Source organism: Cetorhinus maximus, chromosome 6 (genome assembly GCF_964194155.1).
Source record: "Cetorhinus maximus chromosome 6, sCetMax3.hap1.1, whole genome shotgun sequence".
Classification (NCBI taxonomy): domain Eukaryota; kingdom Metazoa; phylum Chordata; class Chondrichthyes; order Lamniformes; family Cetorhinidae; genus Cetorhinus; species Cetorhinus maximus.
Genome location: NC_135884.1, coordinates 81,059,464 through 81,081,474, shown reverse-complemented (window position 1 = coordinate 81,081,474; position 22,011 = coordinate 81,059,464). Strand labels below are relative to the sequence as shown.

General features: G+C 45.0%; 1 protein-coding gene across 3 annotated transcripts in view; it reads left to right on the top strand.

The window, feature by feature from the left end:
* The window catches only part of necab2 (N-terminal EF-hand calcium binding protein 2), a 183,454-nt gene that overhangs the window by 26,910 nt on the left and 134,533 nt on the right, over positions 1–22,011 (top strand). For 2 of the 3 annotated variants that reach the window (XM_078542942.1, XM_078542941.1), the window contains exon 3: positions 16,246–16,354. The exons of the other annotated variant lie outside the window; for it this stretch is intronic. In XM_078542942.1, the coding sequence (XP_078399068.1) occupies positions 16,246–16,354 (109 nt within the window). The remainder of the gene's footprint in view (positions 1–16,245; positions 16,355–22,011) is intronic. 3 annotated transcript variants of the gene reach the window in all.

Sequence of the window (22,011 nt, the reverse complement as noted above, 5' to 3'; positions counted from 1 at the left end):
AATCCTGACCCCAGAGTCTCTCAGGAATTACAGGATATGGAGGCAGGTGGGAAATGGAACTGAAGCCCAAGATCAGCCATGATCATATTGAATGGTGGAGCAGGCTAAATGGTCATATAGTCTACTCCTGTTCCAAATTGTGTCCCTGTGTTCCCTTAGTTTCTCCCTCATTATCTGCAAACCATGGCCTGGACAGTCCTGGGAAACTCTCCCACTTTGGCATAACCTTTCCGGTGAAGTTTCAGTCTCAGATTGGGAGCAGGTCTGAGGAATGCCCGGGAGTGGGTGACAGTAATGGAGAGGTATTGATTTGAGTATAGATTCATCTTGTTTCTGCGCAGAGGAAGAATTGCTGTGTTAAAGTAATCCAAGCATGTTCATCCTTACTCCCAGCATGTGGCAGGATTCTCCTGCGAGGAGGGGAGGAAATTGGGAGCAAAAATGGGACTCTTCTACAATGCCAGGAGTTGTGATACAATTGATTCTAAAACACAAAAGGTCTTCTATTTATACAACCCTTCTCATCACCTCAGTAGCTCCAAAAACATGTTACAGCCAAAGAAACTGATTGGAAATAGAGTCACCGTTGTAATGTAGGAAATGTAACAACTAATTTATGCGCAGGATGATCCCTCAAAGAGAAGCATAAAAGTGACAAGGTAAACTGTTTTGGTGGATCAATATTGGCCAGGGCTCTTGGGAGAATTCCCATGCTCTTTTTCCAAATATTTGCTTGGGATCTTTTACATTCTTCTGTGAGGGTAAGTGAGACCCTGATTTCATTTCTTCTCTGAAAGTTGGTAGCTCTGACACTGCAGCCCTGCCTCCATATCATACTGGGCATCAGCCTAGGTTATGTGCTCAAGTGGGTCTTGAACTTTTGGCCTTTTAGTTCGGAGGTTAGAGTGCTACTCACTGAGCCACAGGTCACTCAAACCAGAAGTGCACGAATAACCCTTTAAGAGACGTTGGTTCTAAGGGTGTGTCTGGGGTGAATGATTAATCACCATCCCAATCATATCTAAGGATTGACCAGCTCAGGAACACTGATTAAGTCTGAGTTCACTTTAATTGGCTTCAGTGGAGTGAGTCAAGACCAAGCCCAACCACAATGGAGCAGACAAATTGAAATCAAAGACTCAAACTTGCTTGTTGCAAAGATTTTACATAGTTACCTGTTGATAGTGTTAGGATCCCAGCTGAGTTTACCCCTGGACAAGCCAGATCCCAGAGTGGAACCCAACTTATTAGATCCTAACTTTTATTTGTTTGTTTAAATACATGGAGAGTCGCCACTGAACAGAGTCACCGGAGTCAGCTAATGAACTTTTAACAAAAGAATAAAACATTTATTCAACAAGAAACGCTGAACTATATTATAAACAAAAATAAAAATAGCTGGAAAAACTCAGCAGGCCTGACAGCATCTGCGGAGAGGAACACAGTTAACATTTTGAGTCCGTATGTCTCTTCATCAGAACTGAGGAAAAATAGAAATGAGGTGAAATATAAGCTGGTTGAGGGGGGTGGGACAGGTAGAGCTGGATAGAGGGTCAGTGATAGGTGGAGGCAAAGAAGAGATTGCCGAAGAGGACATAGACAAAAGGACAAATGAACTATATTACAATACTCCTTCACCCACAACTATACCTTTACAGATATATACAGATTTGTAAGCATAACACAAGTTACAAAAACTATCTTATACTCTAATGTTCACAGTAAACACACAGTCCATGTAAACCTATGGCACTCTGTGGTCAGACACACCACACTCTGAAACCAAGTGACAGATGCCGCCTCAAACAGATGCTATGGATCTCTCCTCAACTCCCCCCAGATGCTTGTTACACGTGAGCCAACCAACCTCACTGAACTCCGTCTTTCATGTGAAAGTTTCCAATCTCCACTCTCCAAGGACTTGCCTTGGAATCTTATCCCAAACCAACGCTTCCTCTCAGACACCTTCTGCAAGGGTTCACCTCCAGGCTTTCGAACTCTTCTTCCGATGTTCTTCTCCCCTGGGTCACCACATGCATTGAAGCTTTCTCCCATGCACTCTCTCTCACTGACTCAGCCATCAACAGTACACCACTGCTTCACATGCCCATAGCAAAGAGTTACAGACTATCAGTTGTCTCTTTGGTCCTCTTGACTTCTCACCAGCCTAAATCGTTTTAAATCTCCTTCCTGCAGCTTTCTTCCTAATAGCTTGAAGCTTGGAGCCTTCCTCTGCTCCTCACTCTTAACTTCACTTAACTGGACTTTTTCCAGGTTCCTGTCCTTCCTTTGACTATAAGGTCTTCTTAGGACTTTCTACTATTCCACTACTCTGGATTTGGGAACTTTCTTCTCTAACTTGGGACTTGCTATCTGCCCCTTTTGCTCCAGTCTCTCCCTGGCAGCTACTTTCAACCAACCTTAGCTTGGAATAGGCTATCTGCCCCTTCTAGGCTGCTTCTGCCTGGCAGCTGTCTTCAAAACTGAAACTCAAAACTGCTGTTTCTTTAGTTTCTCCTGTGTGTGTCTGTGGGAAGGATCTGCCTCTCTGGACCCCTGTTGCTAGGCAATAGCCTAGTTTTTCTACTCTTGTGTATGCTCAACTTCCCTTACAGTCATAAACTCTTATTAGAAATGCCGGCACCTTTCACAGTAAAACTGAAATTCAACTTGACCTTTTCTTAACACACAGATACAGCAGTACAAATCAAACTGAAACATTAAAGCTAAAACTCCTTCCTAATACCTACAAATATCAATATAACTTACTTGAACTGTCTCTATTTCCTAACAGGAGGAAGCTAGGAAATAGACTGTTGCCTCATCACATATAGCCAGTTGGCAGATATTGGGAATGATCATATCATGTCAATGAAGGGCCTGCCAAATAAATTAGCTTGTATAGGTAGAGCACGGGGTTAGATACAGAGTAAAGCTCCCTCTACACTGTCCCATCAAACAGTCCCAGGACAGGTACAGCACAGGGTTAGATACAGAGTAAATCTCCCTCTACACTATCCCCATCAAACACTCCCAGGACAGGTACAGCACGGGGTTAGATACAGAGTAAAGCTCCCTCTACACTGTCCCCATTAAACACTCCCAGGACAGGTACAGCACAGGGTTAGATACAGAGTAAAGCTCCCTCTACACTGTCCCCATCAAACACTCCCAGGGCAGGTAAAGCACAGGGTTAGAGACAGAATAAAGCTCCCTCTTCGCTGCCCTCATCAAACACTGCCAGGGCAGGTACAGCAAGGGATGAGGTACAGAGTGAAGCTCCCTCTACACTGTCCCCATCAAACCTCCCAGGGCAGGTACAGCACGGGGTCAGATACAGAGTAAATCTCCCTCTACACTGTCCCATCAAACAGTCCCAGGACAGGTACAGCACAGGGTTGGATACAGAGTAAATCTCCCTCTACACTATCCCCATCAAACACTCCCAGGACAGGTACAGCACAGGGTTAGATACAGAGTAAAGCTCCTTCTACACTGTCCCCATTAAGCACTCCCAGGACTGGTACAGCACGGGGTTAGATACAGAGTAAAGCTCCCTCTAAACTGTCCCCATCAAACACTCCCAGGGCAGGTACGGCACAGGGTTAGAGACAGAATAAAGCTCCCTCTACACTGTCCCCATCAAACACTCCTAGGACAGGTACAGCACAGGGTTCGTAAAGGCTTGAAGATTGAAGATTCATGTGTGTAATTCTGTAAAGGTGCATTTAGTCATTGATCAAATGCATGCTGATGCGTGCAACTGCAGAATGAGCAAAACAAACTGCTCAGCTGCAACTCAGGTGTGTTATCAATCATCAGCTCGTGCTATCAGAGCGAGTGCAATGATACCGTTCCTCATGGTGTTAAAATAAAGACAGATGACACTTCCCTCTTTCCCGACTCAAACTGATTCTTTCTCAGGATCTCACACTGTGGAATAAAAATGGAAAGTTGTGGAAATACTCAGCAAGTCCGGCTGCATCTGTGGATAGAGAAACAGAGTTAACATTTCAGGTTATGACCTTGTATCAGGTTTGGCACAGGTTAGAGTTGGAATAGCTTTTATGTTGGTGAAATGGGGGGACGGTGGACAAAAAGGGAGCTCTAGAGCAGAAGGCGGGAGAGATTAAATGACAAAAGAGTTGGTGGGGCAGAGCCAAAGGGAGTAATAACTAGACAAGTAGAGAAACAAAAGATGTGTCCAGAGGTGATGTGAATGAAGAATAATGAAAAGCTGCTGTTTGAAAGCAAAATGAGAAGAAGAGGATTAAGGCTGACATATGTAAAGAAAAGGAAACAAAACGGAGGAGCAGAGATCTGAAACCGTTGAACTCAATTCTGAGTCCAGAATTCTGTTAAGCGTCCAATCGAAAGGTGAGATATTGTTCCTCAGGCTAATGTTGGGTTTCTCAAACTGCGGAACTGCTCCCTCTCCCTGGATACCTTCCTCCTACAGGCTTTTCAAACCCCAAAGGGCTATGTGTACGTAGTACATGGGCCTTGATCTCCAGGCACTCTCCTGATTTCAGGCAGCAAATCTTGAGGGAGGGAATCAAAAGCAGTTCTTTTCCATAGGGCTGGAACATGATAAATGTCACTCCCCCCACCCCCCATCCCACCATCCACCAATCAGCTAACTCAAACATCTCAAAGGGATAAAACAGTAAAAACTGGGAAATAAGAGTGCAGGTCTGAACTGTGATTAGTGGAGACTTGGAAGCAAGTGACCTGATAGCAATCTCATCCAATCGAGGTGCACATCTCCATGGTTACAGTATGTGTCTCCATATGTTCAATATGTGACTCCTTGGATACAGAGCTGATCTCAGTGCTGCCCTCACAGAATGTCCTACATGTACTGACAATTATATGGGAATAGTGACTGGACCAGTAAGTCAGAGGCCTCGACTATTAATCCTGAAAAACGTGAATTCAATCCCCACTGTGACAGTGTGCAAAATTGAGTTCAATTAAAATAAATAAACCAATCTGAAAATGAAACTGTATTAATAAATGTAACCATGAAGCTAAAGACAGAGTTAACAGCATCTGTAGAGAGAAAGACAGAGTTAATGTTTCGAGCCCGGATCATACGGACTCGAAACGTTAACTCTGTTTTTCTCTTTCCACAGATGCTGTCAGACCTGCTGAGTTTTTCCAGCATTTTCTTTGTTTTTGTTTCAGATTTCCAGCATCTGCAGTATTTTGCTTTTAACTATGAAGCTGTTGGATCGTCATAAAACCCCAGTTCGTCCACGGATGCCTATTTAGCGAAGAAAACTTTCTGGCCTGTACGAGGTCGCAGGATAACGATGAGGACTTTTGGTCTCTCTTACATTCCCACAACCCTTTGTGCTTGTGCCAATATATTAATCCAGTGCAGCCTGTTTTAAAGCTCTAGAACTGTTATTCTAGCCCTAGGCTCTGAGCATTGATTGATGGGCAATCATGGGTAATTGAGCAGCATATTCAGTTTTCCTTTGCAGCTCTCTGTAGGGACACACGGCAGGGTCGAAATCTCAAGCTGATCTCACTGTGCAACCATGGCACTCCGCAAATGGTGAGCTCTGGCCAGGGCAATAATCAGATCAGGAAAAGAGAAAAGAAAGGAATTCGCTCCCATTTCTTCAGCACCTTTCTGTACCTTAGGACACCCTAAGCACTTGACAGCCAATGAAGTACTTTGAAAATGTAGCCACTGCTAATTGATGCACAGCAACCTGCCACAAACACCAAAGTGGTAATGAGCAAATAATCAGCTTTTAGCTTTGGCTGAGGGATTAATGTTGGTCAGGATTCTGATCTTCAAAGTAACGGCCTGGATTCTATTACATCCACTAGAGAGGTTTAATGACTTATCCAAAAGATGACACCTGTGATAGTGCAGCATCCGATTAGTATTGCAGCGTCAGTGTCCCTGCTGCCTCAGATGTGAGAGGGCTAGCACCGAGCCACAGTGAGGCAGCCTGGAGCGCAGGATTTGGTTTGAAACTTGGCCATCCTATTTGATCTTGATCCCAGCTTCCGACCACATATCCCATCCTTCACTAAGACTGGCTACTTCTTCCTCCGCAGTATCACCCGTCTCCATCGCTCACTCAGCCCATCTGCTGCTGAAAGCCACAGCCATGCCTCTGTTACCACCACGCTCAACTAGTGGTGGAGGAAGCCGGGTGAGCGTGGCTGTGTGGGAAAGGAAGCAGGCTGAGTCTGGAGTGAGTATGGGGACGAACACAGGACTTAGGAGCAGGAGTAGGCCATTCAGCCCCTCGAGCCTGCTATACCCTTCAATGAGATCGTAGTTGATCTGGTTGTGGTCTCAACTCGACTTTTCAATCTATCTCCCATAGCCATTGACTCTGTTATCTATCAAAATTCTGTCTAACTCTGCCTTGAATAAATTCAGTGACTCAGCCTCCATTACTTACTGGAGAAGAGAATTCTATTTACTAATGATCCTCTGAGAGAAAAAAAATTCTTCTCATCTCACTCTTAAACAGTAGACCTCTTATTCTTAAACTGTGTCCCCTAGTCCTAGTCTCCCTCACAAGAGGAAACATCATCCCAGTATCCACCCCATCAAGTTCCCTCAGAATCTTATATGTTTCAATAAGATCACCTCTCATTCTTCTAGACTCCAATGGATATAGGCCCAAGAGAGTTGGAGACCCTGATAGGAGTGGCTGATGGAGGATTGGGAATTGGGTCTTATTGTGAGCAGGACAGCCTGAGGCCTTGCTCTAAGGGGAGGCAGAACTATGGATGTGTCTTGACAAGCACCTTCTTGGTAAGCAAGAGATATATCAAATTCTCATTCTGCAACTACAGCCACTCAATCCAATCAATGATTTCAAATATAGCCAGAATCCTAATCAATCTTCTCAAGTTCAATCCTGAAGTTTAAGGCTGAGTGGTGTAATGTTGTTTGCAAGACAGTGATTTCCCAGACTCCTGGCTCAGCTGCCAACTAAAACTCCATGGGACAGATCTTACTTCAGCCACTCAGGCTTCTTCACTCTTTTTTTCTCCAGCCTCTTTAAGATTTTTTTCACTATTACAGTATGCTCCCCTGTACAAGCTGTCCTGGACCAAGGCAGGACCCTGATAGGCTCAGGCTTTCCATTCATTGGGCTAACTGCTGATTGGTGTGGCTCCAGGATAGGGTTGTCGGAGTTGTTATGATCCCCGTGGAGACCAATAACTTGAAAGAACCAAACTTCCCAAACAATCCCAACGGAAAACCCGATGGACAAGGTTTCACTTTTATTGTAACAATTAGACCCAAAATCAACATAAACACAAGTTAACAGACAAATTTCAGTTCACTTATAAACTATAAATAAGACACTAAAATGGAGATACAACTAAGACAGATCTTATGATTTTTTTTGGCAGTCCATTCAGCATATATGTCATCAATCTCAATCGCAAAGTCTTTTAAAATTCTGTCTTTCTCATGACGAATTCCAGCCCCTTTTTTTGAGGATTTAGAATGATCCCCAGCTGACAGCAGTGCACAACCAATCAGAGTTCTACAAGCAGTCTTCACCAAAAATGGCTCACATTCACAGGTCCTCCTCAACTTTGCTGACGACAGTCTGGATTGTGTAGATCCACTAATGTTCCCTTTAAGTAACAGAAGCAAATGTAGCAACTGTGCATTTGGCTATTCTCAGCTTCTGGGTCTAGTCTCTGTCCTCTTCAGCCTGCCTGTACTGCACCACTGGAATCATCAACTATTGATCTTTGATGGCTCTGTGTCCTTTTATATGTTTCAACTAGTTTCAGTTTCCAGTCTCAGGCTGGAATTTTCCAGCCCCGTTGACGTTGGGCAGGCATCATTGTGGACGGTGGGGGGGATGACACAATATGGCGAGAAGGCCAAAAATCGGTTTCACACCATCGTGAAACCAGTTTACGATTGTCCGCTCTGCCCGTCAATAGCGGGCCACATTTCCTGCTGCTGCATGTTAGGAACCTCATTTCAATTCTTTAGCATCTCAGTGTAAGCTCTGCTTGCCGGAATCATTCCCCCATGTTGGATCAACCAGGCAATCATGCTGGCGTGTTTCCCAGCTGTACACAACGTTCACCTGGTAGACTGCATTTCACTCGGGACTTCAAGATTTGTTTGCCTACCTTGCTTCGGTCAGCACTCGCAGTCATCAGCATCAGGCAGCACCGCATCACTTTGAGGGGGGCTCATGGGCAGGTCTCTACCTACCAGACAAACCATAAGGCTTTTCAATGGCTGCAGGGCTAGGGCTTGCTTGGGGAATGGGGAAAAGTGGCCTCAGGCAAGGGAAGAAGCTGCAGGGTGAGGGCTGTACTGGGGAACGGGAGTGTCCCAGGGTGTTCATCACATGTTGATCTGAGCAAGTGGCCTCAAGATAGTGAGGACTGAGGCAGTCTCCAGAGGAGATGAGGCCACGTGGAGATGTGAGGATGTGTGTGAGAGAGTGAGTGGCGATGTCCCTTGAGCTGGCAGCCAGTGAGATGCCAGTGATTGTGTGATGGCCTTGTGAGTGTGTGAGTTTAGAGTGATGAGATGGTTGCCTTACCCTGCCTGCACGGATGAGATCATTCAGCCGTTTTCTGCACTGGATGGTCAACCTCTTCTGTGCAGCATTGGTACTGACCACCACTGCCACCGCCTCCCAAGCTGGAGTGGTGAGATTTCTGGGCCTCCTGCGGCCAGAGCAGGACTTCACAACGGGCCTCCATGGTGTCCAGAAGGTGTCCCAGGGATGCATCATTGAATCGAGTGCTGTACTGTTCTTGGCTTTTGGAGCCATGTCTTCACTGGAGCAGTCCTGGGCTGCAAGCATTGAGAAGTGTGCGTACGGCTGCAGTTTAAATATGGCGCCCTGTGTGAGGAGGCGATGAGGTAACGGTGTGGTGGGCCAATCAGAAGCCACCTGCCAGTGAGCCGGTGTGTATCCTGTGGCTACGTAATTAATGAGGCTGGAATGGGACAATACAGTGCGAAAACCTGCCATTGCAGCCGGAGGATAAAATGACCTTTTTCCCGCCCGCTACTGCATTTTGTGCAAATCTTGGACGATTTCGCCCTGAGTTTCAGTTTTAGTTTCCCTGGAAACTGGAAGGTTCAGTTTCTCTTTTCAGTTAGAGTTGGTCTCAAGGAATACAAGCTTTAAAACCACAGATTCAATTCACAAGACCTTAAGACACAGAGCAGAAGTAGGCCATTTGGCCCATCGAGTCTGCTCCGTCATTCAACGAGATCATGGCTGAATTGATAATCCTGAACACCACTTTCCTGCCTTTTTGCCATAACCCTTGATTCCCTTACTGATGAAAAATCTCTCTATCTCAGCCTTGAATATACTTAACGACCCAGCCTCTACAGCCCTCTGTGATAAAGCACTCCACAGATTCACTACCCTCTGAGCGAAGAAATTCCTCCTCATCTCTATTTTAAATTGGTGACCCCTTCCTCTGAGATTATGCCCTCTGCTCCTAGACTCTCCCAGAAGGGGAAACAACCTCTCAGCATCTACCCTGTCAAGCCCCCTAAGCATCTTATATGTTTCAATAAGGTTGCCTGTCATTCTTCTAAACTCCAATGAGTACAGGTCCAACCTACTCAAACTCTCCTCATAAGAGAATCCCTGCATACCTGGAATCAACCTAGCGAACTTTCTCTGGACTGCCTCCAATGCCGGTATATCTTTCCTTGGATAAGGGAAGCAAAACTGCTCACAGTATTACAAGTGTGGTCTAACTAGTGCCTTGTATAGTTTTAGCAAGGCTTCCCTATTTTTATAGTCCATTCCCTTTGAAATAAAGGTCAACATTCCATTTGCCTTCCCAATTACCTATTGAACTTGTATGCACAAGAACTCCCAAATCCCACTGTGCTGCAGCCTTCTGCAGTCTTTCTCCATTTAAATAATATTCAGCTCCTCTATTCCTGCCAAAGTGCATAACCTCACATTTTCCCACATTATATTCCATCCCCCAGTTTTTCGCCCACTCACTTAACCTGTCTATACCCCTCTGTAGTCATCCTCACTACTTGCCTTCCCACCTACTTTTATATCATTGGCAAAGTTGGCGATAGTACATTCACTTCTGTCATCTAAGTCATTAATATATATTGTAAATAATTGAGGCCCCAGCACTGATCCCTGTGGCACTGCTCTGGTTACAGGTTGCCATCCTGAAAATGCCCCCCTTATCCCAACTCTTTGTCTTCTATTAGTTAGCCAATCCTCTATCCATACTAATATACTACCCCCAACACCATGGGCTGTTATTAAGTAGTCTTACGTGAGGTACCTTATCGAACGCCTTTTGAAAATCCAAATATATTCCATCTACTGGTTCCCCTTTATCTATCCTGCTCGTTACCTCCTCAAAGAATTCTAATAAATTTGTCAGGCATGATTTCCCCTTCATGAAGCCATGTTGATTCTGCTTGATTCAATTATGGGTAGAATCTTTCCTATGGCAGGCGGGCAGGGCAGGAGTGGGTGGGGGCAGGCACGGAGCCGCTCAGTGCTACCTGTGTGGGCAAGGGGAGGAGGGAGAGACCTGTGCTCTTTCGCACATGCATGCAAAGGAGTGCAGCAATCTCCCTGCCTCAGGGAGATTGAGTTGATAATAAAACTTTTCAAATGAAGGAAAAAATTATTTAAACATGTCCCCATCATGTGACAGTGTCACATGAGCTGGGACATGTTTGTGCATTTTGCAAAATTTATTTAATTATTTTATAAAACCTTCAGGAAATCTCATCCCGTCCATGGATGAGGTTTCCTGGAAAATGCGAAGGATGCTTGGGCTCTTCGCCTGCCCAACAACCTTAAGGTTGGACAGGAAGCATTGTAACAACTTCAGTTACTTTTTTAAATGGCCTTAATAGGCCATTGACAGTTTGGTGTCACACAGCCGCCTCTGGTGCACACCCGCTGAACGAAATATCGAAATGATGCGTGATGACGTTGGGCGCACGCTGACAGCAATATTCTGCCCTATGTAAGTCTAAAAGCTCTACTATTACATCCTTTACATTAGACTCCAACGTTTTCCCAATGACAGATGTTAAGCTAACTGACCTATAGCTACCTGTTTTTTTGTCTCCCTCCCTTTTTGAATAAGGGTGTTACATTGGCCATTCTCCAATCCTCTGGGACTTTTCCAGAATTGAAGGATTCTTGGAAGATTACTACCAGTGCATCAACCACCTCCGTAGCTACATCCTCTAATATCCTAGGATGCAACCCATCAGGTCCAAGAGGCTTATCAACCTTTAGCCCCATTATTTTCCCTAGTACTTTTTCTCTAGTGATAGTAATTGTATTTATTTCCTCCCCCTCTTTTGCCCCTTGATTTTTTAGTATTGGAATGCTATTCTACCATGAAGAGTGAAGCAAAGTATTTATTCAACTCCTCTGCCATTTCCTGGTTCCCCATTGTTATTTCCCCAGCCTCATTCTGTAAGGGGCCTATGTTCACTTTGGTTTCTCTCTTCCTTTTTATATATTTAAAGAAGCTCTTACTGGCCACTTTTATATTACGTGCTAGTTTACCCTCAACATTTATTTTCTCCCTCTTTATTATTTTTTGGACACCTTTTGTTGGTTTTTAAAACTTTCCCAGTCCTCTGGCTTACCATTAATCTTTGCCACATTGTATGTCATTTCTCCTAATTTGGTACTATCCTTAACTTCCTTGGTAACCATGGTTGGTTTATCCCCTTCCTTGAATTCTTCTTCCTCACTGGGTATATCTTTGTTGTGAATCATGAACTATTTTCTTAAACGTCTGCCATTGTTCATCACCAGTTTTTTTCTGCTAAATTCCTTTCCCAGTCCACTGCAGCCAACTCTGCCCTCATTCCTTTGTAATTACCCTTATTTAAGTTTAGCACAGTTGTTTCCGGCCCAAATTTCTCACTTTCAAACTGAATGCTAAATTCTACCATGTTATGGTCACTGTTTCCTAGGGTATCTTTTACTCTGAGATCATTTATTAAACCTGCCTCATTCCACATTACCAGATCCCAAATAGCCTGATCCCTGGCTGGATCCACAACATATTGTTCTAAGAAACTGCCCCGAATAGACTCTATGGGAAGAATTTTTCCCCCGTCGGAGGGGAAGTGCAGAAGCGGGCGTAGGCGGGCGCGCCTCCGATTGGCGCCCCCGATTGGGGGTGCGCCGCCATTTTACGTGGGTGGGCCAATTAAGGCTCGCCCAGCGTGACGTCTGCCAGGAAAGTGCTATGTGCAGGTGGGGGGGTGATTCCCTCAGCCAAGAGTGCGCTCTTTCATGCATGCGCACGAAAGAGCACACAGATCTAAGTGCAGCCTCAGGGAGATCGGTGCCAAATTTAAAAATGGTCAATGTTCAGAAATAAAATTTCCCTGACATGTCCTCTCATGTGACACTGTCACATGAGTTGGGACATGTCCATCACTTTTAATCAAACTTTTATTAAATTTTAAAATACCCTTATGAAACCTCATCCCGGCCGTGGATGAGGTTTCATGCTTTTTCTGGAGCCCGCCAGGACTCCCGACCTGCCCGCCAACCTTAAGGTTGGACGAGCAGGTCCATTAATTACTTGAATTACTTTTTAAATGGCCTCAATAGGCCGTTGACAGGTCAGCGGGCGCATAGCTGAAAATTGAAATGACACGGGGTGATGTCGGGAGTTCTGCCCGACATCATCCCACGTCACTTTACGCGTTGATGAGTGGGCTCCGCCCACCACTCGCCGACCTAAATATCGTGGCCTATGAATTCTTGCTCATGGCTACCTCTGCCAATTTGATCTTCCCAATCTACTTGAAGATTAAAGTCATCCATGCCTTTTTTACATGCCCTTATTTTCCATTGATTTATTCTCTGTCCTACAGTATAACTACTGTCAGGGGGCCTATATACTACTCCCCTTGTTGTTTCTTACCTCCACCCGTATGGATTCTACATCTTCCGATCCAAGATCCTTTCTTGCTATAGTACTTATTCCATCTCGTACTAACAAAGCTACCCCACCACCCTTTCCTTCCTGCCTGTCCTTTCGAAAAGTCACATACCCCTGGATATTTAGTTCCTAGCTTTGATCTCCTTGTAACCACGTCTCCATGATGGCTCTAAGATCATACTCATCAATCTCTATTTGTGCTGTTATTTCATTTATTATGTTCCGAATGCTATGTGCATTTAAGTAAAGAGCCATTAATTTTGCCTTTTTACCAGTTTTTCCCCCTTTGACCCTATTTGTTGCTTTTCTTTTATGTTTGTCCACTCTGTCCCTTCCTGTCACACTCTGGGTATCATTACTGAAATAGCTGCCCTGCAATGCTGCCATGTCCATTTGCTTTGTCAGCCTATGTATCACTTCTCCAGAACCCTCCCCCACTCTATTTAGTTTAAAGCCCTCTCTACAGCCCTAGTTATTCGCTTCACCAGGACACTGGCCCCAGCACGGTTCAAGTGAATCCCGTCCCACCAGAACAGCTCCCTTCTACCCCAGTACTGACGCCAGTGCCCCATGAACTGAAACCCATTCCTCTCACACCAATCTTTGAGCCACACATTTAACTCCTTGATATTATTTACCCTATGCCAGTTTGGCTGTGACTCAAGTAGTAAACCTTGGAGGTTCTGCTTTTTAGTTTAGCTCCTAACTGTTCAAATTCTTTCAGCAGAACCTCCTTTCTAGTCCTATCAATGTCGTTGGTACGAACGTGGACGATGACAACTGGATCCCTCCCCTCCCACTCCAAGTTCCTCTCCAGCGCTGAGATGTCCTTAACCATGGCACTGGGCAGACAACAAAGCTTTCAGGACTCACGCTCATGGCTGCAGAGAACAGTATCTATCCCCCTAATTATACTGTCCCCTACCACTACTACGTTCCTATTTCCTCCCCCCACTTAAATGGCTTCCTGTACTACAGTGCCTTGGTCAGTTCACTCATCCTCCCTGCAGTCCCCGGCCTCGTCCATGCAGCTTTCAAGAACCTCATAGCTGTTGGACAGTTGCAGGGGCTGAGGTTCCTCGAACACTACCACCTGAGCCCCCATACCTGCCTTACCTGCAGTCACACCGTCCTGTCCCTGATCACAGACCAAATTTGAATTACCTAATCTGAGGGATGTGACTGCCTCCTGGAGTAAAGTGTCCAGGTAACTTTCCCCCTCCCTGATATGGCGCAATGCCTACAGCTCGGACTCCAGCTCCTTAACCCTGACCCGAAGTTCCTCGAGCTGCAAACACCTGACACAGATGTGCTCGTTCTGCATCACCTTGGTGTCCAGCAGCTTCCACATGCTGCAGCAGCAACACATCACCAGTCCTGCCATCACTATCGTATTTTGTTCAAATTATTGATTAATTATTCTTGTATCCCCGCTCTTTACACTTTATTATAATTTTTTTATACATACCAGCACTGATCTTATACTTAAGAAGCTATCTATAAGAAAAAGAGAAAAAAAGACTAGAGACCTAAACACAAACTAAAGACCTTAATTTTACTTTAAAGGCTAGAAATACTCACCAACCCTACTCACCAATCAGCTGCTCGTCGTGCTCTTTTCCCTCTCGCGCTCTTTAATGGTCTCTCACTCTTCTCGCACTTTTTCACTGTTGAAGGCCACTCTCCTCTCACTCTCTCATTGTTAAAGATCACTCTTCTCTCAGTCTCTCATTGTTAAAGGACACTCTCCTCTCACTCTCTCACTGTTAAAGGCCACATTCCTCTCACTCTCACTGTTAAAGGTCACTCTCCTCTCACTCTCTCACTGTTGAAGGTCACTCTCCTCTCACTCTCTCACTGTTAAAGGTCACTCTCCTCTCACTCTCTCACTGTTAAAGATCACTCCTCTCACTCTCTCATTGTTAAAGGTCACTCTCCTCTCACTCTCTCACTGTTAAAGGTCACTCTCCTCTCACTCTCTCACTTAAAAGCCACACTCCTCTCACTCTCTCGCTGTTAAAGGTCACTCTCCTCTCACTCTTTCACTGTTAAAAGCCACTCTCTTCTCATACGTTTGCTGTAAATGGCCTGGCTGCTTTTCACAAGCGCTCTCTCTGCAAATGGCCCCACATCACAAGATCTAATGCCCTACTAGCCTCTTTGGCACTTGAGAACCCTGAGAACACGAGCAGTCTGCTTTCAGCACCTGTTACAGTAAATCAGACCGAGCTTCTACATTGCAATGAACAGATGCAGCACAATCTCTGTCAGCTAATACCAGCCAACATAGGAACCTATTCAGCTGAGTGCTTGATATCCTGGACGATGAGTTGCTGGCTGCTCCTCAATGGATCCTTTCTCCGTGGCCCTAAGTTGTCATAATGCAGTCACCAATGGCTGGGTTATCACAGAAAGGAGTCCAGCAGTTGGTGAACCCTGAACCATGGAGCCATTGGGAGGGCTGTGGGTCTTTGCAGCTGTGTGAAGCTAGTCTGAACTGCAGCCCTGATTCAAGGAGGTGGCATCAATCTGAGAACAATAGCAGCTGTTCTGTGTACGGGGGGGAAGTTGATGCCAGCAGGGAGCTCTGGTGTCTGCTGTGGCTTAATGCTCACACTCTTGCCACTGACCCAAAAGGTTGTGTGTTCAAGGCCCACAAACCTGCCAATTTGATGTCAGTTGTGGGGAAGTTATCATGAGAGATAGACATGTATGATCAAAGAGAGTCAGTACAAAGTGGGGGTACCTGGTCCAAGGATTGGTAAATGGTTGTGTGGTATGCAACAGAGAGAAGAAAAAAAGGCTGAGAAAAAGAGACGTGCTATCAAAGCTTTTCATCTTCCACTCAAAGGACAGCTCGCAAGAATATTCCATCAGCAACAGGAACAACAATTTATACTGCAAGAGAAGAGAGTTCTGATTGGTTGGCAAGTGGACTCTGATTGGTGCAGTATAAATTGTTCCCCCATTTCTGTTGGAAAATAATTGCGAACCTGTCCTGATGAGTGCAAGATGAAAAACTTTGGCAGCATGTCTCTTTTTTTCAGCAATACTCAAGCTCTGTACCACCAAGTGACTATTCCCTGATTTATGAGATGTGATATACGGTGTTCCTTGGGGATCTGTAATGGGGCCTGATTTTTTCACCAGGTATATTAATAACCCGTTTGAAGGGATAGACTGTTGTTGTCCTGGTGTCACTAATTTAGGATTGTTTTATTGGTGCTGCTGCTTGTGATGACTACTGTGCCTGGATTACTTCTGATCATTTTGGTTCTTTGGTTTCAGATGATGGTAAATTGTCCTTGGATGAATTTCGGGCCTTTTTCTCTGATGGGACACTCAATGAAGAAGAACTGGAAAATCTCTTTCATACAATAGACTCTGACAGCACCAAGTAAGACAGTCCCTTCCTCGTGCACCTGACTACATCTCTCAGGCCTCTTTGACATGAGGACTCTTAGGCCTTAAGTGTAAAAGCACACAGGATTTAGGCCTGTCACCCACCCTGTTTTTGTATAAACATTTTTAGGCAATCCATTCTGAGAGCAGACTCATGCAGGTGAGATACACAATTGGTTGCAGCTGTTTTCGGGGAGCATGTGGATCGGACCCCAACGGGAATGTCGGAGAATAAGCTAAAATTATACTTTGGGCTTTGGCCCCTTCTCAATAGTTAGGCAGGGCGTTCATGCTAATCACCAATTTAGTGTAGGGAGCCCTAAAATTGGTGGTATGTAAGGACCCCTAATGACCATTTTAAGTGGGTATCTGCTCAATTGACTGTGCCAATATGGCAGCGCCCATTACCCTGGTGCTGATTAGGTTGGGATGAGCAGATTCTCTAGTTACTTCGGAAAGGAAAATTGATAAATACTTGAAAAGGAGAAGAAAATTGCAGCGTTCTGAGGAAGAGTAGGGTAGTGTGATTAATTGGATAGTCCTTCCAAAGAGATGGTACAGATATGATGGGCTGAATGCCCTCCTTCTCTGCCATGTGATTCTAGGAGAAGCTGCTGAAATCGTTTCTGAAGTTTTTAACATTTATATTCTAGTATCTTGTTCCATCAGATACTTAATTGCCTGCCTGTTCTCCCAACCTTTATATATAAAATATAGATTAAACAGTGTGACACAGATTAGCATGACTCCATTTGAGAACTCAATGTAATTAAGCCTGCTCTTAGTATGTATTGTACTCTTCACACTCTGTGTCATTATTCATTCTGCAGGTAGTGCTTAGTTCATAAATTGTGAAAGATTGGGGCCAGATAATACCATTATTCCAGGAATATTCTCTTCTGTGTGCACTGTCCTTTTCTGAAAATTAACAGTAGAAACTCTGTATGGTCGTAATATGGCCAGCAGTTAACCAATAAGTGTCATCCTCCGATTCTTAGACTTTTAGATGAGGCTACATCAGAATCAATGACACTGGCTCCATTCAGTTTTGTGCTGGGCAGCTGAGGAGTGTGTGATTCAGATATAGTAATATGTGATTGACAGCTTAGGGGAATCATTGTACAATTGATAGCTCAGGTGTAGCGCTGTGCTATTGAGAGTACAGATGTAGCATTCTTCATTTGACTGTCCTGATGCAGCACATGTGTGTTTGACAGTTCAGGAGCAACACTGGGTGTGATTGACTGTTCTGGTGTAGCACTATGTGCGGTTGACAATTCAGTTGCAGCAAAGTGTGTGATGGACAGTTCAAGTGTAGCACAGTGCGTGATTGACAATTCAAGCTTGGCACTGTGTGTGATTGACAGCTCAGGTGTAGCACTATGTGTAATTGGCAGCTCAGGTGTAGCACTGTGTGTAATTGACAGCTCAGGTGTAGCACTGTGTGTGATTGACAGTTCAGCTGCATCACTGTGTGTGATTGACAGTTCAGGTGTAGCACTGTGTGTGATTGACATTTCAGTTGCATCACTGTGTGTGATTGACAGTTCAGGTGTAGCACTGTGTGCGATTGACAGTTCAGCTGCATCACTGTGTGTGATTGACAGCTCAAGTGTAGCACAGTGTGTGATTGACAGTTCAGGTGTAGCACTGTGTGTGATTGACAGTTCAGCTGCATCACTGTGTGTGACTGACAGTTCAGGTGTAGCACTGTGTGTGATTGACATTTCAGTTGCAGCACTGTGTGTGATTGGCAGTTCAGGTGCAGCACCGTGTGTGATTGACAGTTGAGGCGTTGCTCTGTGTGTAATTGACATTTCAGGTGTTGCACTGTGTGTATTTGACAGTTCAGGTGCAGCACTGTGTGCGATTGACAGTCCAGCAGTAGCGCTGTGTGTGATTGACAGTTCAGGTGTAGCACTGTGCCTGATTGACAGTTCAGGTGTGGCACTATATGTGATTGACAGTTCAGATGTAGTACAGTTTGTGATTGACAGTTCAGCTGTAGCACTATGTGTGATTTACAGTTCAGGTGTAGCACGGAGTGTGATTGACAGTTTAGGTGTAGCACTGTGCCTGATTGTCAGTTCAGGTGTTGCACTGTGTGTGATTGACATTTCAGGTGTAGCACTGTGTGTTATTGACAGTTCAGGTGTAGCACTGTGCCTGATTGACAGTTCAGGTGTGGCACTATATGTGATTGACAGTTCAGATGTAGCACTGTGTGTGATTTACAGTTCAGGTGTAGCATGGAGTGTGATTGACCATTCAGGTGTAGCACTGTGCCTGATTGACAGTTCAGGTGTTGCACTGTGTGTAATTAACATTTCAAGTGTTGCACTGTGTGTAATTGACAATTCATGTGCAGCATTGTGTGGGATTGACAGTTTAGATGTAGTACTGTGTCTGATTGACAGTTCACATGGAGCACTGTGTGTGATTGACAGTTCAAGTGCAACACTGTGTGTGATTGACAATTCGGATGTGACGCTTTGTGTGATTGACAGTTCAGGTACAGCACTGTGTGTGATTGACTGTTCAGGTGTAGCACTGTGCATGATTGACAGTTCAAGTGTTGCACTGTGTGTGATTTACAGTTCAGTTGCAGCACTGTGTGTGGGCATTAACAGTTCAGGTGTAGTACTGTGTGTGGTTGGCATTTCAGGTGTTGTACGGTGTGTTTGACAGTTCAGGTACTGCACTGTGTGTGATTGACAGTTGTGGTGGTGTACTGTGTGTGATTGTCAGTTTAGATGTAGCACTGTGTGGGACTGAGAGTTCAGGAGTAGCAAAGTGTGTGATTGACAGTTCAGATGCTGCACTGTGCATGATTGACAGTTCAGGTGTTGCACTGTGTGTGATTTACAGTTCAGTTGCAGCACTGTGTGTGGGCATTAACAGTTCAGGTGTAGTACTGTGTGTGGTTGGCATTTCAGGTGTTGTACGGTGTGTTTGACAGTTCAGGTACTGCACTGTGTGTGATTGACAGTTGTGGTGGTGTACTGTGTGTGATTGTCAGTTTAGATGTAGCACTGTGTGGGACTGAGAGTTCAGGAGTAGCACTGTGTGTGATTGCCAGTTCAGGTGAAGCAAAGTGTGTGATTGACAGTTCAGATGCAACACTGCTTGTGAGTGACAGTTGAGGTGTTGCACTATGTGTGATTGACAGTTCAAGTTCAGTGAGTGAGGATGTAATGTGGGCCACTCCACCTCTGGTCTGGGACCACTCCCTGCTGTTGTGAGCCAGCTTGTCCTGCATGAAAACAGACGGAGAGAGTGTGAGCAGGACACATGGCACTGCATGGAATGTTTATGTGCTGAGCGGAGCCATGGACAGGATGAGGAAGCGAGCTCCAGAGGATATGAGCCTGATGGAGATGTGAGGGTGTATGTGAGAGTTAGTGATGTTGTCCCTTGAGGTGTGAGATCCCTGTGGATGTGTGATGGGTTTGTGAGTGTGTGAGTTGAGAGTGATGAGAAGAGTGACTTACTCTGGCGGAGCAGATGAGGCCATTCATCCCTTTCCGGCACTGGGTGGCTGTCCTCTTTTGCAGGACATTGGTGCTGACCACCACTGCCACTGTCTCTCATGCTGGATTGGTGACCTTGCTTGCTGGTCTTCACCTAGAGCAGGGGCAGAGGACTTTAAGACAGGTCTCCACTGCATCCAGTAGGCGCTTGAGGGAGGTGTCACTAAATTTGGGGGCAGCAGGTTTCCTTCCTTTGGCAGCCATCAATTTCCAGCAGCTTCCTATCCCTTGAAAAGTGCTAGCTCTGTGCAGGGGCGGTCTTTAAATATGGCGCTCGGATTACTGAAGGCCTGAGGTGACCGCGGGATGGATGAATCAGAGGACACCCCGCCAGTAACCTGGCGTGTTTCCTGGGAATTAATTATTAATGAGGCAGGCCATGCTGGGAATGGTATGATGTGACATGAAAAGTGCCATTGCAACCGGCGGGTAAAACATCCTTTTTCCTGCCCACTACCGCACTTGGACGATTTTGTCCACTGTCTCCTGGATTAAATGTGACATGAAATTTGATCTCTGATCAGAACCTCTCTGGGTAACCAACACCTGGTGAGAAACTGAATTAACACCTCGATTATTACCATTTCAGGACTTTTTTGCTTAAGAGCATTGCCTCTGGGAATCAGGTAGACAAATCCATGATGGCCATAAGATAATGATACTCCATTTTGGTTTTGCATCGGAGACCCACACAATGCAGAAGAATGCCACCAAGTGGTTCATTAAAGTAGGTATGGGGATTGGTGGAGCTGATTTAATCGATGTCTAGGGCTGTCCAACCAGTTGACATGTGTGACGTGTTTTGTAGAATTCAACCCCACCTCCATGCAACTCTGGCCAATAAAAAGTGCCTCATTATTTTAGCCTGAGTCTTTCTTATTTCTAACTGGCCTGCCGTCGGAATCTCATGGGCAATTCTTAACATTTCCCTGTGGTAACCAGGAGGGATTACAATTTGATCGGCTACTGTCCATTCTTCATCTGCTGCTCCCTGAAGAGGCCTCCACCTCCTCATCAAGATGTCATTTTTTAGGTAATAGCATTCAGGGACCCTTTCTGATTCTTCCTCAGAATACTTCATCTGAGGCAATCCCCCGCAAACCAGGGACTGACAGCTGGGCTTCAATCAATGAAAATCAGCCAAATAATTAGCTTCACTATTTTCAGGGTATTTAACCTTATTCAAATTCCGGAAAAAAGTCCTGCCTAGCCGACCACCTGAACTAGTCTCCCCCTCAATAGATCCTGCTTTTTGTTTTCTTTATTCTTTTCATGGGATGTGGGCACCATTGGCAAGGCCAGCATTTGCTGCCCATCCCTAATTGCCTTTGAACTGAGTGGCTTGCTCGGCCATTTCAGAGGCAGCCACATTGCTGTGGGTCTGGCGTCACATGTAGGCCAGACCAGGTAAGGACAGCAAATTTCCTTCCCTAAAAGACATTAGCAAACCAGGTGGGTTTTTACAACAATTGTTAATAGTTTAATGGTCACCATTACTGAAATTAGCACTGAATTCCTGATTTTATTAATTGAGTTTAAATTCCACCAGTTGTTGTGCTGCGATTTGAGCCTGTGTCCCCTATGGTATTAGCCTGGGCCTCTAGATTACTAGTCTCGTGACATTACCACTATGCCACCACCTCCCCCCATCCTATCAAACTTTATGAGCCTAAGCCTTAGTTACCACACAATCTGAGAACAACCTAGGATGTTCCTGGAAACAATTCCTACAGTAACAACTCCGTTTACGAAGTCACATTGGAAATTAACTTCACGCAAGTGAACAGGCTCATAACTCCTAATGAATATCCTCTATCAATACTTTTTTCTTTCCTTGAAACATCTGGACGACAAATCATATCAACCACCATCAAACGCTGAACTGCCCCAGTACCTCTTGAAATATTAATGTCTTTATTTGTTTTGTTGGAGGATTAAGGAAACACTTCTCCCTTAGAGACAAAATGTTTGTAATCTCCAGTAACCTGAATCACTTCACCAGTACCCAGGGAAGAATCCCCTTGACTATCCTAAGCCATCTCTATCATTGTAATACGTTCTGTAGGAACACTTTGCAATTGTACTATTGCTACTGTTTTAACACGCACCTCCTTTACTGGTA